The 19,817-nt window shown below is 40.2% G+C and overlaps 1 protein-coding gene across 4 annotated transcripts in view; it reads left to right on the top strand.

Annotated features, from left to right (window-relative positions):
• The window catches only part of ADNP2 (ADNP homeobox 2), a 32,657-nt gene that overhangs the window by 1,039 nt on the left and 11,801 nt on the right, over window positions 1–19,817 (top strand). For 2 of the 4 annotated variants that reach the window (XM_070778609.1, XM_070778608.1), the window contains exon 2: window positions 9,767–9,887. In XM_070778609.1, coding sequence (XP_070634710.1) covers window positions 9,780–9,887 — 108 coding nt within the window. In that variant the 5' untranslated portion in view covers window positions 9,767–9,779. Of the gene's footprint in view, window positions 1–8; window positions 3,579–9,766; window positions 9,888–19,817 lie in introns of those variants that run through there. The other 2 variants (XM_019986820.2, XM_019986821.2) reach the window with 2 other exon arrangements.

Here is a 19,817-nt window from a genome sequence, read left to right as displayed (position 1 = left end):
TGTGTAACTTGTTTAGACATACATGTTTACAAATACGTGTAACTTGTTATTGGGGATGTAGCCATGTTATGAACGAACTTTGATATTCTAGTTGTAATTGGGAGTTTGTTGAGACAGTGGTATTTAGACATGGAAGTGACCGATCTGTGTGTCCTAAGGGTACAGATGCTAGTCTGGAGGGGGACTGGAGTTGGGAGGAGATAGGCTCACTCGTCTGACTGAGCAGTGGTAAGGATGTGAGAGCTGGTTTTAGGTTAGGAATTGAAGATTGGTGTCGGAAGAGGATGGGGAAGGAAATGGCAACTTACTCCCGTATTGCCTGAGGAATTCCATGGACAGAGAAGCCTGGTGGGCTGTAGTCCGTGGGGTTGCAAAGAGGCAGACACGACTGAGCAACTCACACACACACACACAGAATTCTTGTAACCACTCTGCCTTACTCTCCCGTAATGAGTGAGTGAAAGTCGTGTCCGACTCTGTAACGCCATGGACTCTAGCCCGCCAGGCTCCTCTGTCCATGGAATTCTCCAGGCAAGAATACTGCAGTGGGTAGCCATTCCCTTCTCTCGGGTATCTTCCTGACCCGGGGATGGAACCCAGATTCTTTACCATGTGAGCTACCAGGGAAGATATCTATCTATCTGAAGATATCTGGGACACCTTTTTAATTTGATCCAAGTTTGCAATATGTTCCTGGTGAATTTATGGTCGTAGTCACTTTGAGTGGTCACACCCCAATATTCTGCTGTGGCTGCCACACCGGTTATCACAGACCTGTTGGCAGTGTGTTACAAGGAGGTCATTGAATCATGAGGACTTGCTGAAGGAGCCTGTCTGAGAAGGGATCTTCTGTGTTTGAACCCAGACCTTTGATTCTTGCTTTCATGTATAGATATCATGTGTTTTTAAAGTTACTTAAAAAGAAACAACTAAACCCTGTATTTGAGTAGTTTCAGCATTTCATTTATATTTTTTGGAGCTTGTTGTTCAGTCATTAAGTCATGTCTGACTCTGCCAACACCGCGCCCCCACCCCAGCACCAGGACTGCAGGATTCCAGTCTCCTCTGTCCTCCACTGTCTCCAAGAGATTGCTCAGATTCAGTCCATTGAGTCAGTGATGCTATCTATAACCATCTCATTCTCTGTCACCCTCTTCTTTTGCATTCAGTCTTTCTGTAGCATCAGTGTTTTATCCAGTGAGTCAGCTCTTAACATCAGGTGGCCAAAGTATTGGAGCTTCAGCATCAGTCCTTCTGGTGCATATTCAGGGTTGATTTCCTTTAGGATGGACCGGTTTGATCTCTCAGTCCAAGGGACTCTCTTCTCCAGCACCACAATTCAAAAGCATCAATTTTTTGGTGCTCAGCTTTCTTTATGGTCCAGCTCTCACATCTGTACATGACTACTGGAAAAACAGTAGCTTTGACTATACAGACCTTTGTCGGCAAAGTGATGTCTTTACTTTTTAATACTGTCTAGGTTTGTCATAGGTTTCCTTCCAAGGAGCAAGCGTCTTTTAATTTCATGGCTGCAGTCACTGTCAACAGTGATTTTGGAGCTGAAGAAAATAAAATCTATGACTGCTTCCACTGGATGCCATGATCCTAGTGTTTTGGATGTTGCATTTTAAGTTTTTGGAGTTAGATAATAGCAAACTCACAGTCTTATGTTCTAAGTGCTTTTCTTACATTAAATGAATTTTCTTCCTCAAAACTACTTCTCAGAGTCGGTTGTGCAGTCCCTGTTGTACAGAAAAAACAGGCCCTTGGATTAAGTAACTTGCTAAAGATCACACAACTAGGAGTTAACTGTGGAGTTTACTTGAACTCAGGCAGTGTAGCTCCAGAGTCTTGCTTGTGAGATCATTGTTCTGGATTGTTTTGCAAGTGAAATCATTACAGAACTTAGATTTCACAGGAACTTACAAGAAAGTTCTATGACTTAAAAAATTACTGTTTATTACCAGAATGACATTTTTTTACAGTGTATTTTTTGATAATGGGGTATTCTTATATGATCGTGATACTAAAAAGCAACAAAAACCCTTTAAGTGCCTCTTTGGAAAATAGTATTTTCTTTTGCTGCTGCTGCTAAGTCACTTCAGTCGTGTCCTACTCTGTGCGACCCCATAGACGGCAGCCCACCAGGCTCCCCCGTCCCTGGGATTCTCCAGGCAAGAACACTGGAGTGGGTTGCCATTTCCTTCTCCAATGCATGAAAGTGAAAAGTGAAAGTGAAGTCGCTCAGTCATGTCCAACTTTTAGTGACCCCATGGACTGCAGCCTACCAGGCTCCACCATCCATGGGATTTTCCAGGCAAGAGTACTGGAGTGGGGTGCAATTGCCTTCTCCGATTTTCTTTTGCACTTTAATGCGATTTTTGGTAAATTCATGTCTACCACACACTGTGAAATTAAAGGTAATTTACTGTGGGACTTTCCTGATGATAGAGTAGATAAGAATCTGCCTCCCAGTGCAGGGAACACAGGTTCGATCCCTGATCCAGGAAGATTCCAGAAGCTGCTGTGCGGCTAATATGCCCATGAGCCACAGCTGCTGAACCTGCATGGTGCAGCTGCATGCTGCAGCTACTGAAGCCTGTGCACCTAGAGCCCGTGCTCTGCAACAAGAGAAACCCCGCTCCTTGCAACTAGAGAAAGCATGTGTGCAGCAGCAAGCACTGAACACAGCTGAAAATAATAGTAAAATACAAAAGAAAAGAATAATTTACTGTAAACTAAACGTGGTAGATAGTACAGCTGCATTAGCCTGCTGTTTCCTAATGGTGAAAATACAGATTTAATTGAGTACTAAGAATATATAGAGAATAGCATCAGTAAAGGATCTATAGATATGGAAGCATTAAGCAACTTCTTTTCCAGTTAATTAATTAATCTACTCAGCCTTTTGTGTAGAATCTTGCATCTCTTAGAGAATGGATAAAATATGGTAAAAGTCAGCTTTTCCCCCCAAAGTGATTAGCAACAGTAGACCAAGGATCTTGACAGAACTTCTGTGATTTACCTGTCTTTTATTTTATTATGTTTACTTGGTTTCCCTAAAACAGTAAATGCTATAAACAGGAAACTTTTTCTTTAAATTAAGAATGGACCTGTGTACTTGTTTTGAGGGAGGGAACCACAGTAACAATGATGAGGGAATGGGAGCGTGTACAGTTGAGAATAAAAAGCTCCTATTCTGCAGGTTCACGAAGACTTTGGCCCTTCTCCCAAGCCTTGAACAAGTACCTGCAGAGCCCTTTAAAACTTGCCTGATCACTGGAAGCCTCTTCAGCGCCTTCCTCCTGAGAGTTGGCCTGTCAGGAGCAGCTTGGGAACCATCCTGTGAAATGTGGCCAATCCCTGTACTACTGTTTCTCAACTGTGATAAGATCAGCACTTGCTATGTAAGGCCAGATTTCTTTGCAAGCAATACATTTAGCTTCTTTGTTTTAGATATAGGTGGATGATGGTCTTAACCTTGGGCAGTCCTATTTATCAGCCAGCTTTTGGGAAAGAAGTGCTCCAGGAACTCTAAGGAGGACAGACCAGCACATCTGGTGGAGTGAGTGGAAAAGGTGAAGGGAAGTTTCTGTTGAGGCTGCTCTGGCCAGAGAAGCCAGTCTGGGCTTGAAAGTGACGCTGTGCTTAATTTTTAAGAATGCTCCCACAAGGTTCTTAACAACTTGCCTTTTAAATTATGCTTTTGAAGCCTAGAACCCAGTTTTGTGCATTTTATTGTTAATGATTTTTATTATTTTAAAACTTGACTTGCTATGATTTTTTGTATCTTCTGGTTCTAAAATACTAAATGATCCTTCAAACTCGCTTTTTACTGAACCTGAAATATAATTTTTACATAGGTAACTTGTCTGAAAAATTTACCCATTCCAAATTGGCTTCTCGATACTTCATATTTTCTTATTACCCGGGAAAAAATTCTTTCCACTGTTAGCTCTAATGCCCCTTTCATGTCTCGTTTTATTCCAGTCCATATTTTCAGTTTTACTTACCTTTTGCCAAATACATTCAGATACTCCTTTACCTCAGTGATTTTTTGATGCTGATTTATTTACTTAGAATGTCTTGAACTCCAACTCAATAATCCTCTACAGCCTGTCCATTTTGAACCTCTGTGATAGGCCCAGATGTTCAGAGAAACATGATTCCTGCCCTGAAGATGTTTAGTTCAAAAGGGAAAATAGGTATATAAGGAAATAATTACAACGTAGTGAGGTGAGTGCAATGAAATAAGTATAAACTGGCCATTCTGGGAGTTCTTAGAAGGGGTTCCAAGCTTATCCTTGAGGGAGGAGGAGTTGTAAAGGGTTTAGAAGTGGAATTTCCAACTCAGAGAAATTGTTTAAAAATCTTGGGAGATACTGCCAGTCGATGTGTAAACATGGAGAAATTAATGTTTTTCTACTTAACCTCACTACCAGTCAGTTCATTTCAGTTCAGTTCAGTCGCTCAGTCATGTCTGACATTTTGTACCCCGGTGGACTGTAGCACACCAAGCTTCCCTGTCCATCGCCAACTCCCGGAGCTTGCTCAAACTCATGTCCATCGAGTCGGTGATGCCACTACCAGTGGATATTATCAGTCTTTAAATTATTGTTTTGATAATTTGAAAATTGGCATTATTTTACCTGACATTTCTTTAACTCAAATTTAACTGATTTTGTTTGTAGTTTTTATAGTTTGTGCATTAAAACCTTTTTTGAAATAGTTTCAGATTTATAGAAAGTTGCCGGTGTACAAAGAACTTCCCCTGAATCATTTGAAGCTAGGTTGCCAGAAAAGATGCCAGATGACTCCAGTATTGTCCATTTCCTACAATAAGGACATTCTACATACCCGGAACCATCAAAATCCATTCTACATACCCACAACCATCAAAATCAGAAAATCAATGCATTGTTAGCATCTGATTCTCAGCCCACATTGAAGTTTTGCCAGTTGTTCCAGAAACATTATTTATAGTAAAGAATCTAGTTAGAATTACACATTGTATTTAATTTTCTTTAGTCTCTCACAATCTGAAACAGTTTCTTAGTTTTTCCTTGCACCTTCTTTGTCTAAGTATTGTTATTGTTCATTTACTAAGTAGTGGCCAACTCTTTTCGACCTCATGGTCTGCAGCACACCAGGCTTCCCTGTCCTACACTATGTCCCAGAGTTTGCTCAAACTCATGTCCATTGAGTCAGTGATGCCATCCCACCATCTCAGCCTCTGTCATGTCTTTCTCCTCCTGCCTTCAGTCTTTCCCAGCATCAGGGTCTTTTCCAGTGAGTCAGCTCTTCACATCAGGTGGCCAAAGTATTGGAGTTTCAGCTTCAACATCAGTCCTTCCAATTCGGTGTTGATTTCCTTCAAGATTGACTGGTTTGATGTCCTTGCTGTCGAAGGGATTCTCAACAGTCTTTTCCTGTAGTTGAAAAGCATCAGTTCTTCGGTGCTCAGCTGTTTTTCTGGCCCAAGTCTCGTATCCATACATGACTACTGGAAAAACCATATCTTTGACTATGGACCTTTGTCGTCAAGTGATGTCTCTGCTTTTTAATGTGCTGTCTAGGTTTGTCATAGCTTTCCTTCCAAGGAGCAAGTGTCTTAATTTCGTGGCTGCAGTCACTGTCCACGGTGATTTTGGAGCCCAAGAAAATAAAATCTGCAGCTATTTCCACTTTTCCCCCATCTATTTACCATGAAGTGATGGGACCAGATGCCATGGTCTTAGTTTTTTGAACATTGAGTTTTAAGCCAGCTTTTTCACTTTTCCGCTTTCACTCTCAACAAGAGGCTCTTTAGTTGCTCTTCCCTTTCTGTCATTAGAGTGGTATCATCTGCATATCTGAAGTTATGATATTTCTCCCTGCAATCTGGATTCCGGCTTGTGAGTCATCCAGCCTGGCATTTCCCATGATGTACTCTGTTCGTTGGAAGGATTGCTGCTGAAAGCTGAAGCTCAAATACTTTGGCCTCCTCCTTTGAAGAGCCGACTCATTGGAAACAACCCTGATGCTGGGTTGTTTGATTGAGATTGAGGGCAAGAGGAGAAGGGGATGACAGAGGATGAGATGGTTGGATGGCATCACTGACTCAGTGGACATGAGTTTGAGTAAACTCTGTGAGATAGTGAAAGACAGGGAATCCTGGTGTGCTGCAGACAGTGGGGTCGCAAAGAGTCAGACATGACTTAGGGACTGAACAACAACAACTCTGCATGTAAGTTATATAAGCAGGGTGATGATACACGGCCTTGTTGTGCTCCTTTCCCAAGAACCAGTACATTTTTCCATGTCCAGTTCTAACTGTTGCTTCTTGTCCTGCATACAGACTTCTCAGCAGACAGGTAAAGTAGTCTGGTGTTCCCATGTCTTTAAGAAGTATAATTAGTTGATTTTTAGTAAATTTATAGAATTGTGCAACCAACAACACAATCTAGTATTAGAACATTTCCAGCACTTTCCCCAAAAACCTATCCATGTGCGGTTACCCACAGCTGACCACTAATCTACCTTCTGTATCTGTAGATTTCTCCTGGGCGTTTCATATAAATGGAGTCAGACAATATGAGGACTTTGCATCTGTGTTCTTTGACTTAGCATCATGTTTTTGAGATACTGATTCTTGCTGTTGTGTGCGTCAGTGCCTAGTTATATTTATTGTAGTGTTTTGTGGTATGAATATGTCATGTTTTGCTCATGTGTTCACCATTTGATGGACACTTGGATTGTTTCCACAGTTTGGCTATTATGAATGGTGCTCTTGTATCATCTGGATACTTCTGAAGTTTACAGGGAATTTTGTCTCTTAATTGGATGTCTTCCAGACTTCTGTGAATTACTGTTTTCCCCTTGGTTATTAATGAGTATTTTGTGGGGAGGTGCTTGGAAATGATATCAAATACGCTGTTCTTGACTAAACTTTAAATTTAATTATTTTTGTTATCATGAACTTGAGTTTATGTTCTAGTGGGTTATATTTTGATAACTGTTTCTGAATACCCAACCACCCTAAAACTTCGTGGAGTGAAACATTTTATATAAAAATTCAGTAATTCTTCAGGTGGGAGCAAGGGGAGATGGCTCGTTTATGTTCTGCAATGTCTGGGGCCTCACCTGAGAAAACTCAAAAGACTTGGGGTGAGTGGACAGCTGCAGGCTGTAAGAGCATCTTCACTCTCATGTTCAGTGGTTGATGTGGAGCCTTTCCATGTGGGCTAGTTGAGCTTCTTGCAATAAGGAGTCTAGAGTCCAAGAGTAATGGTACCCTCAGGGCAAGGAAGTGTGTGGCGTTTTGTGGTCTAGCCTGGGCATTCACATAGCCATGCTTTATTGGTCGAGGGAGCTGCCGAGTTCTTTCCAGGTTCAAGGAGTGGGAGCGTAGATGCCTCTCCTGCTTGGGAGGAGTGTCACTGACATGTTGTGAGGAAAGCATGTGGGATGGGCGATACGGTGACATTATCTTTGGAAACTTCAGGGCCGCAGGTTATAATCTGTTACTGTCATTTATTTGGTACCCACATTGTCACATACTTGGCTTGTGGAAACTTCTTCAAGCTGACTTGAGTACTTTTGACACGTCTCCCCGTTTTCTGAGCAACTCCTTTATTTTCTGGCAGAAGACATTCTAGGATCATTTTGTCTCTTCCGTGCTCCAGCCCTGAAATCAGCCATTTTTGCAAGGAGCCCTGCTTCCTTTTAAGGGAAAGTGATATTTAGAAAGGATGATTTGAGCCCAAGGCGTGGTCTGCTACTGGTGTGTAACTACTTCCAGGCTCTTGCAGTGGCCTGAGCTGTACAATATACACATACACATTAACAAATATATATTTTTAGAATCCGTATTTATTACAGATAATAAGGTCACAGCTGTACCTTTTATCCTGGTCAGCTACCACAGGATTTGTTTTAATTTTATGCCTTTTCAGATATTTTAAAAGCAGAGTTGGTGGTGGTTTAGTTGCTAAGATGTGTCCAACTCTTGCGACCCTATGGATTGTAGCCCACCAGACCCCTCTGTCCATGGGATTCTCCAGGCAAGAATACTGGAGTGGGGTGCCATTTCCTTCTCCAGGGGATCTTCCCAACTCAGGAATCAAACCTGGGTCTCCTGCATTGTAGGCAAGTTCTTTACCAACTGATCTACTAGAAAAGCCCAAAAGCAGCATTACTGAGATGTAATTTACATTCCGTACAGTTCATTTGCTTAAAGTGTACAGTCAGTGGTTTTTATTTAGCACATTCACAGAGTTGTGCATAACATCACCACAGTCGATTTAGGACATTGTCACTGTTCCAGAAAGAAACTTAGCCATCACCTTCCATTCTCCTCAGCCCCTAAGCAACCAATGTTCTCCTTTTTGTCTCTGTAAATTTTGTCTATTCTGGACATTTCCTATCAATTGAATCATATAATATGTGGTCCTTTGTGTCTGATGCCTTTCACTTAGAATAATATTTCCCAAGGGTTATCAGTGTAACATGCATCAGTACTTCACTTTTTATGGCCAAATAATATTCCATTCTTCCGATACACACATTTTATGTATCTATCAGTTGATGGACATTTGCGCTTTTTAGTTTTTGACTGTTACAAGTAATGGTGCTGTGAACGTTCTTGTTCAGGCTTTTGTTTGGATGCAGGTTTTTTATTTCTCTCAAGTGGTATTGCTGGTTCATATGGTACTTACATGTTTAATCCTTGAGGACCTGCTGGACTTTCCCAGACCGGCTGCACCATTTTTCTGCCATTACTGCCAGCAGTGTATGGGGGATCTACTTTCTTCACATCCGTGCCAGCACTGTTACTGCTACTTCTTTTAAGATTGACAGCCATTCTAGTTGGTGTGACGAGTTATCTCATGATGGTTTCTATTTGCTTTTCCCCATAGCTAATGTTGCCTAGCATATTCTTAAGTTCTTAATAGCCATTTGTATATTGTCTTTGTAGAAATATCCAGATCCTTTTCCTGTTTTTAAGTTGGCATATTTGTTCTTTAATTATTGTCATCGGAGATTTTTTTATATATTCTAGATATAAGTTCCTTATCAGAAATAAGATTTACAAATGTTTTCTCCCATGTTGTGGATTCTCTTTTCATTTTTTTGATGGTTTTCTTTGAAGCATGTACGTTTTTCATTTTGATGAAGTCCAACTTAGCTACTTTTTCTCTTGTTCCTAGTGTTTTATGATATCATATCTGAGAACCTGTTGCCAAGTCCAATGTCATGAAAATTTATGCCTGTGTTATCTTCTGAGAGTTTTGAAGTTTTCACTTGTGCATGGATGTATAGGACTCATTTTGAATTAATTTTTGTGTATACTAATAGGAAAGAATCCAACTTATTCTTTGATTGTGGAAATCTAATTGTCCCAGAATAATTTGTTGAAAATTACTCTGCTTTCTTTACCTACCCTGTTTTTAAAAATTTTATGCACATACATGTATGTGTGTATATATGGATGCGTGCTAAGTTGCTTCAGTTGTGTCTGGCTCTTTTTGACCCTATGGACTATAGCCCACCAGGCTCCTCTGTCCATGGGATTCTCCAGACAAGAATACTGGAGTGGGCTGCCATGCCCTCCTTCAGGGGATCTTCCTGACCCAGGGAACGAACCCATGTCTCTTATGTCTCCTGCATTGGCAGGCGGGTTCTTTACCACTAGCGCCTTGTGTGTGTGTGTGTGTGTGTGTGTGTGTGTGTGTGTGTGTCTGTGTGTGTATACACTTATTATAATTTTGTTTTCTTTCCTTTAAAGGAAAATTTCAAAAATGTTTCAAATTCCCGTGGAGAATCTTGACAACATCAGGAAGGTACGGAAAAAGGTGAAAAGCATTCTTGTGGACATTGGGCTTGACAGCTGCAAGGAGCTGCTGAAGGTAAGAGGACACGCGTAATGGTTGAAGAGAAGACAGTAACCCCGGAAGCCCTGGGCTGAGGGGGACTCTTTGAGTGGGACTCTGAACGGGACTTCGAACAGGTCAGATGCTTCAAGGTGGAAAGTTCTGCCTCTTAAAATGAGGCCCAGGAACAGCATTCCTTTTTATTTATGTCTTTATGGTTTAAAGTGACTGCTTTAGGCTCCAGTTTTTAGTTACTTTAAGAGGGTCATTCAGTTCAGTTGCTCAGTCATGTCCGACTCTTTGCGACCCCATGAACCGCAGCACACCAGGCCTCCCTGTCCATCACCAACTCCCGGAGTCCACCCAAACCCATGTCCATTGAGTCGGTGATGCCATCCAGCCATCTCATCCTCTGTCGTCCCCTTCTCCTCCTGCCCTCAATCTTCCCCAGCATCAGGGTCTTTTCAAATGAGACAGCTGTCTGCATCAGGTGGCCAAAGTATTGGACTTTCAGCTTTAGCATCAGTCCTTCCAATGAACGCCCAGGGCTGATCTCCTTTAGGATGGGCTGGTTGGATCTCCTTGCAGTCCAAGGGACTCTTCGAGAGTCTTCTCCAACACCACAGTTCAAAAGCATCAATTCTTCGGCACTCAGCTTTCTTCACAGTCCAACTCTCATATCCATACATGACCACTGGAAAAACCATAGCCTTGACTAGATGGACCTTTGTTGACAAAGTAATGTCTCTGCTTTTGAATATGCTATCTAGGTTGGTCATAACTTTCCTTCCAAGGAGTAAGCGTCTTTTAATTTCATTGCTGCAGTCACCATCTGCAGTGATTTTGGAGCCCCCAAAAATAAAGTCTGACACTGTTTCCACTGTCTCCCCATCTATTTCCCATGAAGTGATGGGACCAGATGCCATGATCTTAGTTTTCTGAATGTTGAGCTTTAAGCCAACTTTTTCACTCTCCTCTTTCACTTTCATCAAGAGGCTTTTTAGTTCCTCTTCACTTTCTGCCATAAGGGTGGTGTCATCTGCATATCTGAGGTTATTGATACTTCTCCCGGCAATCTTGATTCCAGCTTGTGCTTCCTCCAGCCCAGCGTTTCTCATGATGTACTCTGCATAGAAGTTCAATAAGCAGGGTGACAATATACAGCCGTTAGTTGCAGCATATATTTGTTTTTGATCTTTGAGGGGAATATGTTGAATTACTTAAATTTTTTTAACAGAAAAAGACTAAATCAGTTTTTCAGTATTAGAGTAATCCCAAACGGGGATGCATACTTGTACAGTAGGGTTGTTTGTTTTCTTTTGTCTTTTTTGATTTGTGAATTTAATACATGCAGTCTTACAAAAGTTGAAAAAATTAAAGTCACAGTCACATTCTTTATGATGAACTCTGTTCTCATATAATATTATAACTTGAGAATATATGGCTGGCATAAAGAAATAAAAATTGTTAAATAAAGCTTGCTATGTAGCTTTATAGCCATTCTGTGCATGTTTAATTCATAACTACTGAAAATAGGGACTGTGTCTGCTTTGAATTTTTCAGAGTTGTGAATAATTTGATTCAAGATATTACTGGCCCAGGAAGAGATCAGTTTCTTAATTTTTAAATCTCAGACTTTGAACCAGATTGATTTTATTTATAAAAAAGGGCTGAAAGACTAATAATTACCAGGATTCTCATTAATGGTCAGAATTGATTTTTGCTTTAAAGTAAACTTTCTGAAGAAAAGATCTCAAGTAGTTTGCTTGTCAAACGTTGCTGCCCCAGAAAAATCTTCCCCCTAAAATTCTGCTCTTTCCACTTCATTATCTTACCTGCTCTGTTTTTCTCCAAACCTCTCATAATACCTGATGCTGTTTGTTTATGTGTCCCTGAGGTCAGGTATTGCCTTTGGTTGTCATCTCTCTTTAGTCTCCTTTAATGTGAATTCACTTTTAAAATAGAATTCTGTTATAAACTTAGTGTTTTATTTAGATAAAATGTCAGTAACAACTACAGTTTTTCATCCTGGAGTCCTTTGATTTTGACATTGCATAAAACTGGACATTCCTCACTAACTTGCTTCCTTAGTCAGTCTAAGATTGTTTACTCATCTCAATTTGTTCAAGACTGTTAACTTTTTCTTTCCAAGACTATGCTGACACAGATGTATGTATATTTCACAAAAGAAAAGTAAGACATTTGAATGGCATACCAGTATTTTTAGTTAATTAACTATTGGGTTAAATTTTACTAATTCTTTTGGGGGGAAATTTTGTTTTTATTAATTTGTAGTTGGTCTTATATTTTGCAGACTTTCTGAAAACTCAAGCAATATAAAAGTTCATTATAGAAAAATTAGAAAATATACATAGAAACATAGAGAAAAAAATGACTCGCTTGTACGCTGTTACCTTAGAATCTCCATGGTAAACATTGTTATATTAATACCTTTTCAGATTTTTAGAGACAGAACATGCTCTAACCATGTGTTGGCTTTGTGTTTTCTTTTCACTGAATCCCACATTAAGAACTTTTTAATGTCAAATGTACTTACTCTTAATCCATTGTAGTAATTAGAGTTCTTGGTTAAAAGTGATGAAAACCAACACTGACCAAATGAAACAGGAGGACGTTTATCTGACACCTGTCAGGGTCCTTTCTGTTTCCTTATCCAGCATTTCAGACTTCATAGTGAGAATTCACTCTGCCTTCTTGGAGTTCCAAAGTGTATATGACTCCATTCATCCTAAGAGTTAGGACCTCAAATCATAGGCTGTACAGTTCTTGTCAGAAACCTGGCTGAAAGTAAACCTGAGGGAAAATAAGCTCTTCCACGAACCTTATCTCCTTTTCTAAAAGTAGATCTAAACCCTGCAACTCCTTAAAGTATCTTGAAGAGGTTCTTTTTTTTTTTTTCCCCTAGGGAGATGAAGTAATTTTTTATTTTTTTATTTTATTTTTTTTTTAAATTCTATTTTATTTTTAAACTTTACATAATTGTATTAGTTTTGCCAAATATCAAAATGAATCCATCACAGGTATACATGTGCAAGTTAACAACATTTGATCCGTTATAGTAAAGGCTGCTGCTGCTGCTAAGTCACTTCAGTCGTGTCCAACTCTGTGCGACCCCATAGACGGCAGCCCACCAGGCTCCCCCGTCCCTGGGGTTCTCCAGGCAAGAACACTGGAGTGGGTTGTCATTTCCTTCTCCAGTGCATGAAAGGGAAAAGTGAAAGTGAAGTCGCTCAGTCGTTTCTGCCTCTTAGCGACTCCATGGACTGCAGCCTACCAGGCTCCTCCGTCCATGGGATTTTCCAGGCAAGAGTACTGGAGTGGGGTACCATTGCCTTCTCTGTATTAAAGGCTAGCTAGATACTTTGAAGGGCCCTGTGCAAAACGAAAATGTGGGGAAGTGTGCTGTCCCAGGCAGATGATAGCTCCCACGTGATTTCAGCTTCTGAGCCAGGATGCTTCTGGTACTTGGATTCAGAGTGGGCTCTAGGTGCCAAGTTATCTGCCAAACACCGTGGTGCTGCCAGCCCAGGGTGAGGCTGGTGACCACCTTGCCTCCTCCTCTCCCCAAGTCTGAACCTGGCTTTTAGCAGGGTGACTGTGGAATGTGGACCTCCTGATAGCTCAGCTCTTGCCCCAGGTGGTGGGCGAGAGTCTCAGAGTGGTTGTGGGAGAGGGGAGCATTGGAGGGTATGGGGACCGAGAGCAGGGACAGGCTCTGTCCCAGAAACAGTGGTGGTGGGACCGTGTGTGAGCTGAAGCTTCAAGCCCCTGGTGTGCGCTTCGTTGTCCTGTCAGACTTCACGTCATAAAACAAATTCAGAGTTAACTTATCAACATTTTAAAAATGGTGATAGCAGGGACTCACCCTGCACTGACCTGTCTGAACACAGGACCCTGTGCACCTGCAGTGGTTGCAGCGCCTCTTTGGTGTTGGCAAAGACTTTTCCAGTTCTTTATTTTTTTAATTTAATAATTTAGTTTATTTAGCCTCATATGTTACAAATATTATTTCAATATGTAATCAGTATAAGATAAGTAATGAACTATTTTAATCTCTTTTCCCCTTAAATCTTCCAAGTGTACTTAGAAATTTTTTATAAAAGTAAGATATTAACATGAAATTGCCATTGCTGTGTGACTTGTGGGATCTTATTTCTCTGACCAGGGACTGAACCCTGGCTGTAGTGTTGAAATCTCCGAGTTATAATCACTGGACCACCAGGGGAATTGCCCATTTAGCCATTTTTAAGTGTACAATTCAGTACCATTAATTACATTCACACTGTTTTGCAACTAGATTCCACCATCTAGTTGTTATCATCTCAAACAGAAACTCTTAAGTAATAAATCCCTATGCTCCCACCACAGCCCCTGATAACCTGTAATCTACTATATGTCTCCATAGATTTGTCTGTTAAAGATATTTCATGTGAGTGGAGCCTGCAATATTGGATCTTTTGTGACTTGCTTATTTTACTTAATGTTTTTGAGGTTCATGTTGTGGCACGTGTCAATATGTTAGTCCTTCTATGGCCAAGCGAGGAGAAGGCAATGGCACCCCGCTCCAGTACTCTTGCCTGGAAGATCCCATGGACGGAGGAGCCTGGAAGGCTGCAGTCCATGGGAACGCTGAGGGTCGGACACGACTGAGTGACATCACTTTCACTTTTCACTTTCATGCATTGGAGAAGGAAATGGCAACCCACTCCAGTTTTCTTGCCTGGAGAATCCCAGGGATGGGGGAGCCTGGTGGGCTGCCATCTATGGGGTTGCACAGAGTCGGACACAACTGAAGCGACCTAGCAGCAGCAGCAGCAGCAGCAGCAGTCCGTTATATAACCACATATTGCATTTTATCAGTTTATCTGTTGATAGACACTAGGGTTGATTTTGTCTTTTGGCTATTGTGAATAATGCTGTAGTGAACTTTGGCTCATATGTGTCTGTTTGAGGCCCTGTTTTCATTTTTTTGCTGGATCATGTAATAATTGTTTAGCTTTTATGAGGACCCACCTAACTTTCCAAAGTGGCTGTACCCTTTTCAGTTCCCACCAGCCATGCATGAGGGGTCCAGTTTAGCCACAGCCTTGCTGTTTGTTCTTTTTCTCTCGTCCTCTTTCTCTCCCTCCCTCCCTCGCCACTGTGGCCACTAATGATGTTGAGCATTTTTTCATGTACTTATTGGCCATTTGGATATCTTTGGAGATTTGCTTTCAAGTCTTGTTCATTTTTAAATCAGATTGTTTGTCCTTTTGTTGCTGAGATGTAGTTTTTTATGTACTCTGGATATTAAACCCTTATTAGGTATGATTTGTAGATGTTTTTTCCCATTTGTAGATGTTTTCTCCCATTCTCTTTTTACTTTCTTAATATCTTTTGATGCACTAAAGTTTTATATTTTGATGGAGTCCTGTTTGTGTGTTTGCAGTGCTTTCTATGTTGTATCTAAGAAGCCATTGCCAGATTCAAGTTAAAATTTTTCTGTGTTTTCTTCTAAGAGTATTACGGTTGTAGTTCTTTTTGTTTAGATTGTTGATCTGTATTAATTTTGTATATGGTGTGTTGCAAGGGTCCAACTTCATTCTTTTGCATGTGGAAATCCAGTTGTTCCAGAGCCATTTATTTCACTAATTTTCCCCCATTGAATGGAATTGGTAGCTTTGTAGAAAATGATTTGGCCATAGCTACATGGATTTATTTATGAACTCTCAGTTCTCTTTCATTAATCTGTATGTTTTTCCTTACAATAGTATTACAGTGTTTTGATTACCATAGTTTTGTGTTAAGTTTTGAAGTTGGAAAGTGTGAGTTCTTCAACTTCTTTGTTTTTTCTTTCCCCCAATATTGTTTAGGCTGTTAGGGGCCCCTTTCACTTCCATATGAACTTAAGGATTGGAGTTTCTGTTTCTGCCAGACTATTGGAATTTTGATTGGGATTATATTGTAGATCATGCTGGATAGTATTGACATCTTGGCAGTATTCCTACCCATGAATAAAGGATGTGTTTCTATTTATTTAGGTCTTTAATGTCTTTCAATAATGTTTGTAGTTTTCAGTCTACAAGGCTTTCACCTATCTCCTTGGTTATATTTATACCTAGGCATTTTATTATTTTAGATGGTATTGTAAATGAAATTGTTATCTTAATTCATTTTCAGATTTTTCATTACAGGTGTATAAAAAACAACTAACTTATGTATGTTCATTTTGTACCCGGCATTTTTACTGAATTTATTATTACCTCTGGTAGCTTCTTTTGGATTCTTTTTTTTGGCTGTGCTGGGTCTTCACTGTTGCACACGGATTTTCTCCAGTTTCAGAGAGTGGGGACTGCTCTCTAGTTGTGGTGCACGGGCTTCTCATTGTGGCGTCTGATCTTGTTGGAGAGCATGGGCTCCCAGGTGCTGGGGCTTCAGTAGCTGTAGCACATGGCTCAGTATTTGCGGCTCTCGGGCTCTGGAGCACAGGCTCGGTAGTTGTGGCACACGAGCTTATTTGCTCCTTGGCATGTGGGATCTTCCTGGATCAGGGATTGAACCCATGTCTCTTACATTGGCAGCCACAAGGGAAGCCCCACTTTGGATTCTTAATAGGATCGTATCACCTGTGAATAGAAAGTTATACTTCTTCCCTTTCAATGTAGATACCTTTTATTTGTTTTTCTTGTCTAAGAGCTCTGGCTAGGACTCCAGGACAATACTGAATAGCAGTGGTGAAAGCAGGCGTCCTTGTCTTGTTCGCAGTGTTGGGGGAACGCTTTCCGTCTCTCACTGTTGAGTGTCATGGTGTCCATCAGTGCCTTTGTCATGCTGAGAAAGTTCTGTTCTAGTTTTCTGAGTGTTTTCTTAATCATGAAATGATGTTGGATTTTATCAGATGCTTTCTCTGCCACTTGAAGTAGTTGTGTGGGGTTTTCTCCCCTTTGTTCTGTTATCTTTGGTATATTACACTGGTAGATTTTCTTATGCTGCCTCTGCTGGCATTCCTGATATAAATCCCACTTGGTCATAGTGTATAATCTGTAATCACTCTAGGGTTTTGTTCCTTAGTATCCGTTATGTAGTTTTCATTTTTATTCATAAAGAATATTTGTAATTTTCTCTTCTTGTGATGTCTCTAGCTCTGTTATTAGGATAATGCTGGCCATGTAAAATGAATTAGGAAGTGTTACCTCCTCTTCTGTTGTGGGAAGAAGAGTTTGAGAAGAACTGGTGTTAATTCTTCTTTAAATATTTGGTAGAATTAATCAGTGAAGCCATCTGGCCCTGGACTTTTCTTTGTTTTGATATTTTTGATTATGCCTTTTGATTCGATCTCTACTTGTTATAGGTCTGTTGAAATTTTCTATTTCTTGAATAAGTTTGGATAATTAGTGTGTTTTTAGGAGTTTGTCTATTTCATTTAGTTTATCTATTTTGTTTGTATACAGTTGTTGCTAGTATTTTCATCTAATCCTTTGATTTCTGTAAGGTCAGTTGTAAAACACCCACTTTCATTTCTGGTTTTACTTATTTTTATCTTCTCTCTTTTTTCTGTCAGTCTAGCTAAACATTTGTAAATTTTGTTGATCTTTTCAAAGAAACAACTTTTGGTTTCTTTGATTATCTCTTTTTGTATCTTTGTTCAGTTCTCAGGTTGTTTTAATTTTGGTGTGCAGCCAGCAAACTGTTCAGTTGTGAACACCAGGTATCTTAATCTACAAGAAATATTGAAATAGTTAATCTGTTTATTTCCTAATAATTGGGTTTTCTTGTTCTTTAGTCACAAGTTGAATCTGACTCCTTTCTGACCCATGGACTGTCGCCCACCAGGCTCCTTTGTCTAGGGATTTCCTAGGAATTTCCTAGGCAAGAACACTGGAATGGGTTGCCATTTCCTCCTCCAGGGGATATTCCTGACCCAGGGATTGAACCTATGTCTCTTGCTTGGCAGGTGGATTCTTTACCACTGAGCCACCAGGGAAGCCCATACTAGCTCTTTTTTCCCTGCATCTGACAGTGGAAAGCACTTCTTCCCTTAAACCCTTCTCATCTCCTGCTATAGAACATTACTGCTTACTTCTTCCTTTTCCAGTATTTTCTTATGAAAAATTGAAGCCTATAGAAGTACTGAAAGGATTGTACCATGAAAACCCATGTACCTCCCACCTAAATTCTATAAATTTTTTTTAATTTTTATTTTTATTTTTTTTTAAATTCTATAAAATTAACACACGTATGTATATACACCCATCATTCAACCTTATTTAAACAAAAAATTATCTGTTCGGCTGCACTGGGTTTTAGTTGCAACATGTGGGATCTTTAGTGTCAGCATGTGGGATCTAGTTCCCTGACCAGGAATTGAACCCAGGCCCCATGCACTGGGAGTGCAGAGTATTAGCCATTGGACCACCAGGGAACATCTTCTATCTTATACTTGGATGCATTTCTAAGTTTCAGGCATTGATAAATTTGCCCTTAAACTCTTACAGCATAGGTGTATCGTTAACACAAGTTTAGTATTTCTTTACAGCTTTTAGTGGGAGGGGAATTTATATGTTTGTGAGATGCACCGTAGCCGTCTCCAGTTGATGGGTTTGGAAATGCACTGATTCATGCAGTACAAGCCCCTGTCAGGGCACAGGGCCTGGTGTGGCAGTCAGACCCCACCCCACCCTACCGGTTACCATCATGCTGAAGATTTTCGCTGTGGATGAGATTTGCCTGGCTGATGTGTTATATGAGTGAAATAATAGGTGCTCCTGGGGAAGATTCTTCTGTGTTGTTTCTCTGTAGCTGCTCGTTTTTGTTGCTGAGGAGAATCCCATTCTGTGAGTAGTTTGTTATTGATTCTTCTAATGTGAACACCTAGGCCGTTTCTGGTTTGGGGTTATTATGAGTAAGGTTCTTATAAATATTCTTAGAGGGCTTCCCTGGTGGCTCAGACAGTAAAGAATCTGCCTGCAGGTGATGTGGTTTTGATCCTGGGTTGGGAAGGTCCCCTGGAGAAGGGAATGGCTGCCCACTCCAGTATCGCCTGAAGAATCCCATGGACAGAGGAGCCTGGTGGGGTTGCAAAGAGCCGGCACAGCTAAGCAACTAGCACTTTTTTTTTCAAATATTCTTATAAAAGTGTTTTTTTGTGGACAGCTGTTTTGGTATTTCTTGGATAAGTATCTAGATTTGGTATTATCCAAAGTAGTAGTGTGATTTCACACTCCTGACAGCAGTGGGGAGGGTTTCCCTTGCTCCACATCCTCACTACCTTTCGATAGTGTTGGTTTTCAAAAAATTTTTGAAATGAAGCCTAAAATAGATGTAAGAATGTTCTTTATGTTACCCTGCAGCATAGTTGTTAGCTACATGTTTTTGGGAGATCCCCTTTTCAGGTTGAGAAAGATCCTTATTCTTACTTTGCTGAGAGCAGAAATTATTGACTGATGGTTGAATTTTGTCAGATGACTTCTCTATATTAATATAATTTTCTTTTTTTAGTCTAGTGAATTACATGACTTTTATTTTTGTTTTTTTTAAGAAAAAAAAATTGTTAAACCAACCTCTATCCCTGGGATAAATTCCACTTGGTCCTTTTTAGTATGTGGATTGATTTGCAAACATTTTGTTAAGGATTTTTCATCTATGTTCTTGAAGGGTATGGTCTGTAGTTTTCACTTTCTGTTACATCTTTGTCAAGTCTTGGCCAGCCTTGTGAAATGAATTGGGAGTTGTTTCTTTCTTTTTATTTTCTGGAAGAGTCTATGTAGAATTGATAATACCATGTTTAGTAGAACTCCCAGTGAAGCTGTCTGGAATTGGAGCTTCCTTTGTGGGAAGGGCTTTAATTATGAAGTCAGTTTCTACACTAGACATCAGGCTATCGGGTTACCTGATTTTCCTGAGTGAGCTTTTTCTCATACTCTTTTAAGAGATTTGTCCTTGTCAGTTTAATTTGTTGAGTTTATT

This window comes from Bos indicus, chromosome 24, assembly GCF_029378745.1.
Source record: "Bos indicus isolate NIAB-ARS_2022 breed Sahiwal x Tharparkar chromosome 24, NIAB-ARS_B.indTharparkar_mat_pri_1.0, whole genome shotgun sequence".
NCBI lineage: Eukaryota > Metazoa > Chordata > Mammalia > Artiodactyla > Bovidae > Bos > Bos indicus.
The sequence above is the reverse complement of the archived record's forward strand: the minus strand, read 5'-3'. Positions and strand labels throughout refer to the sequence as shown.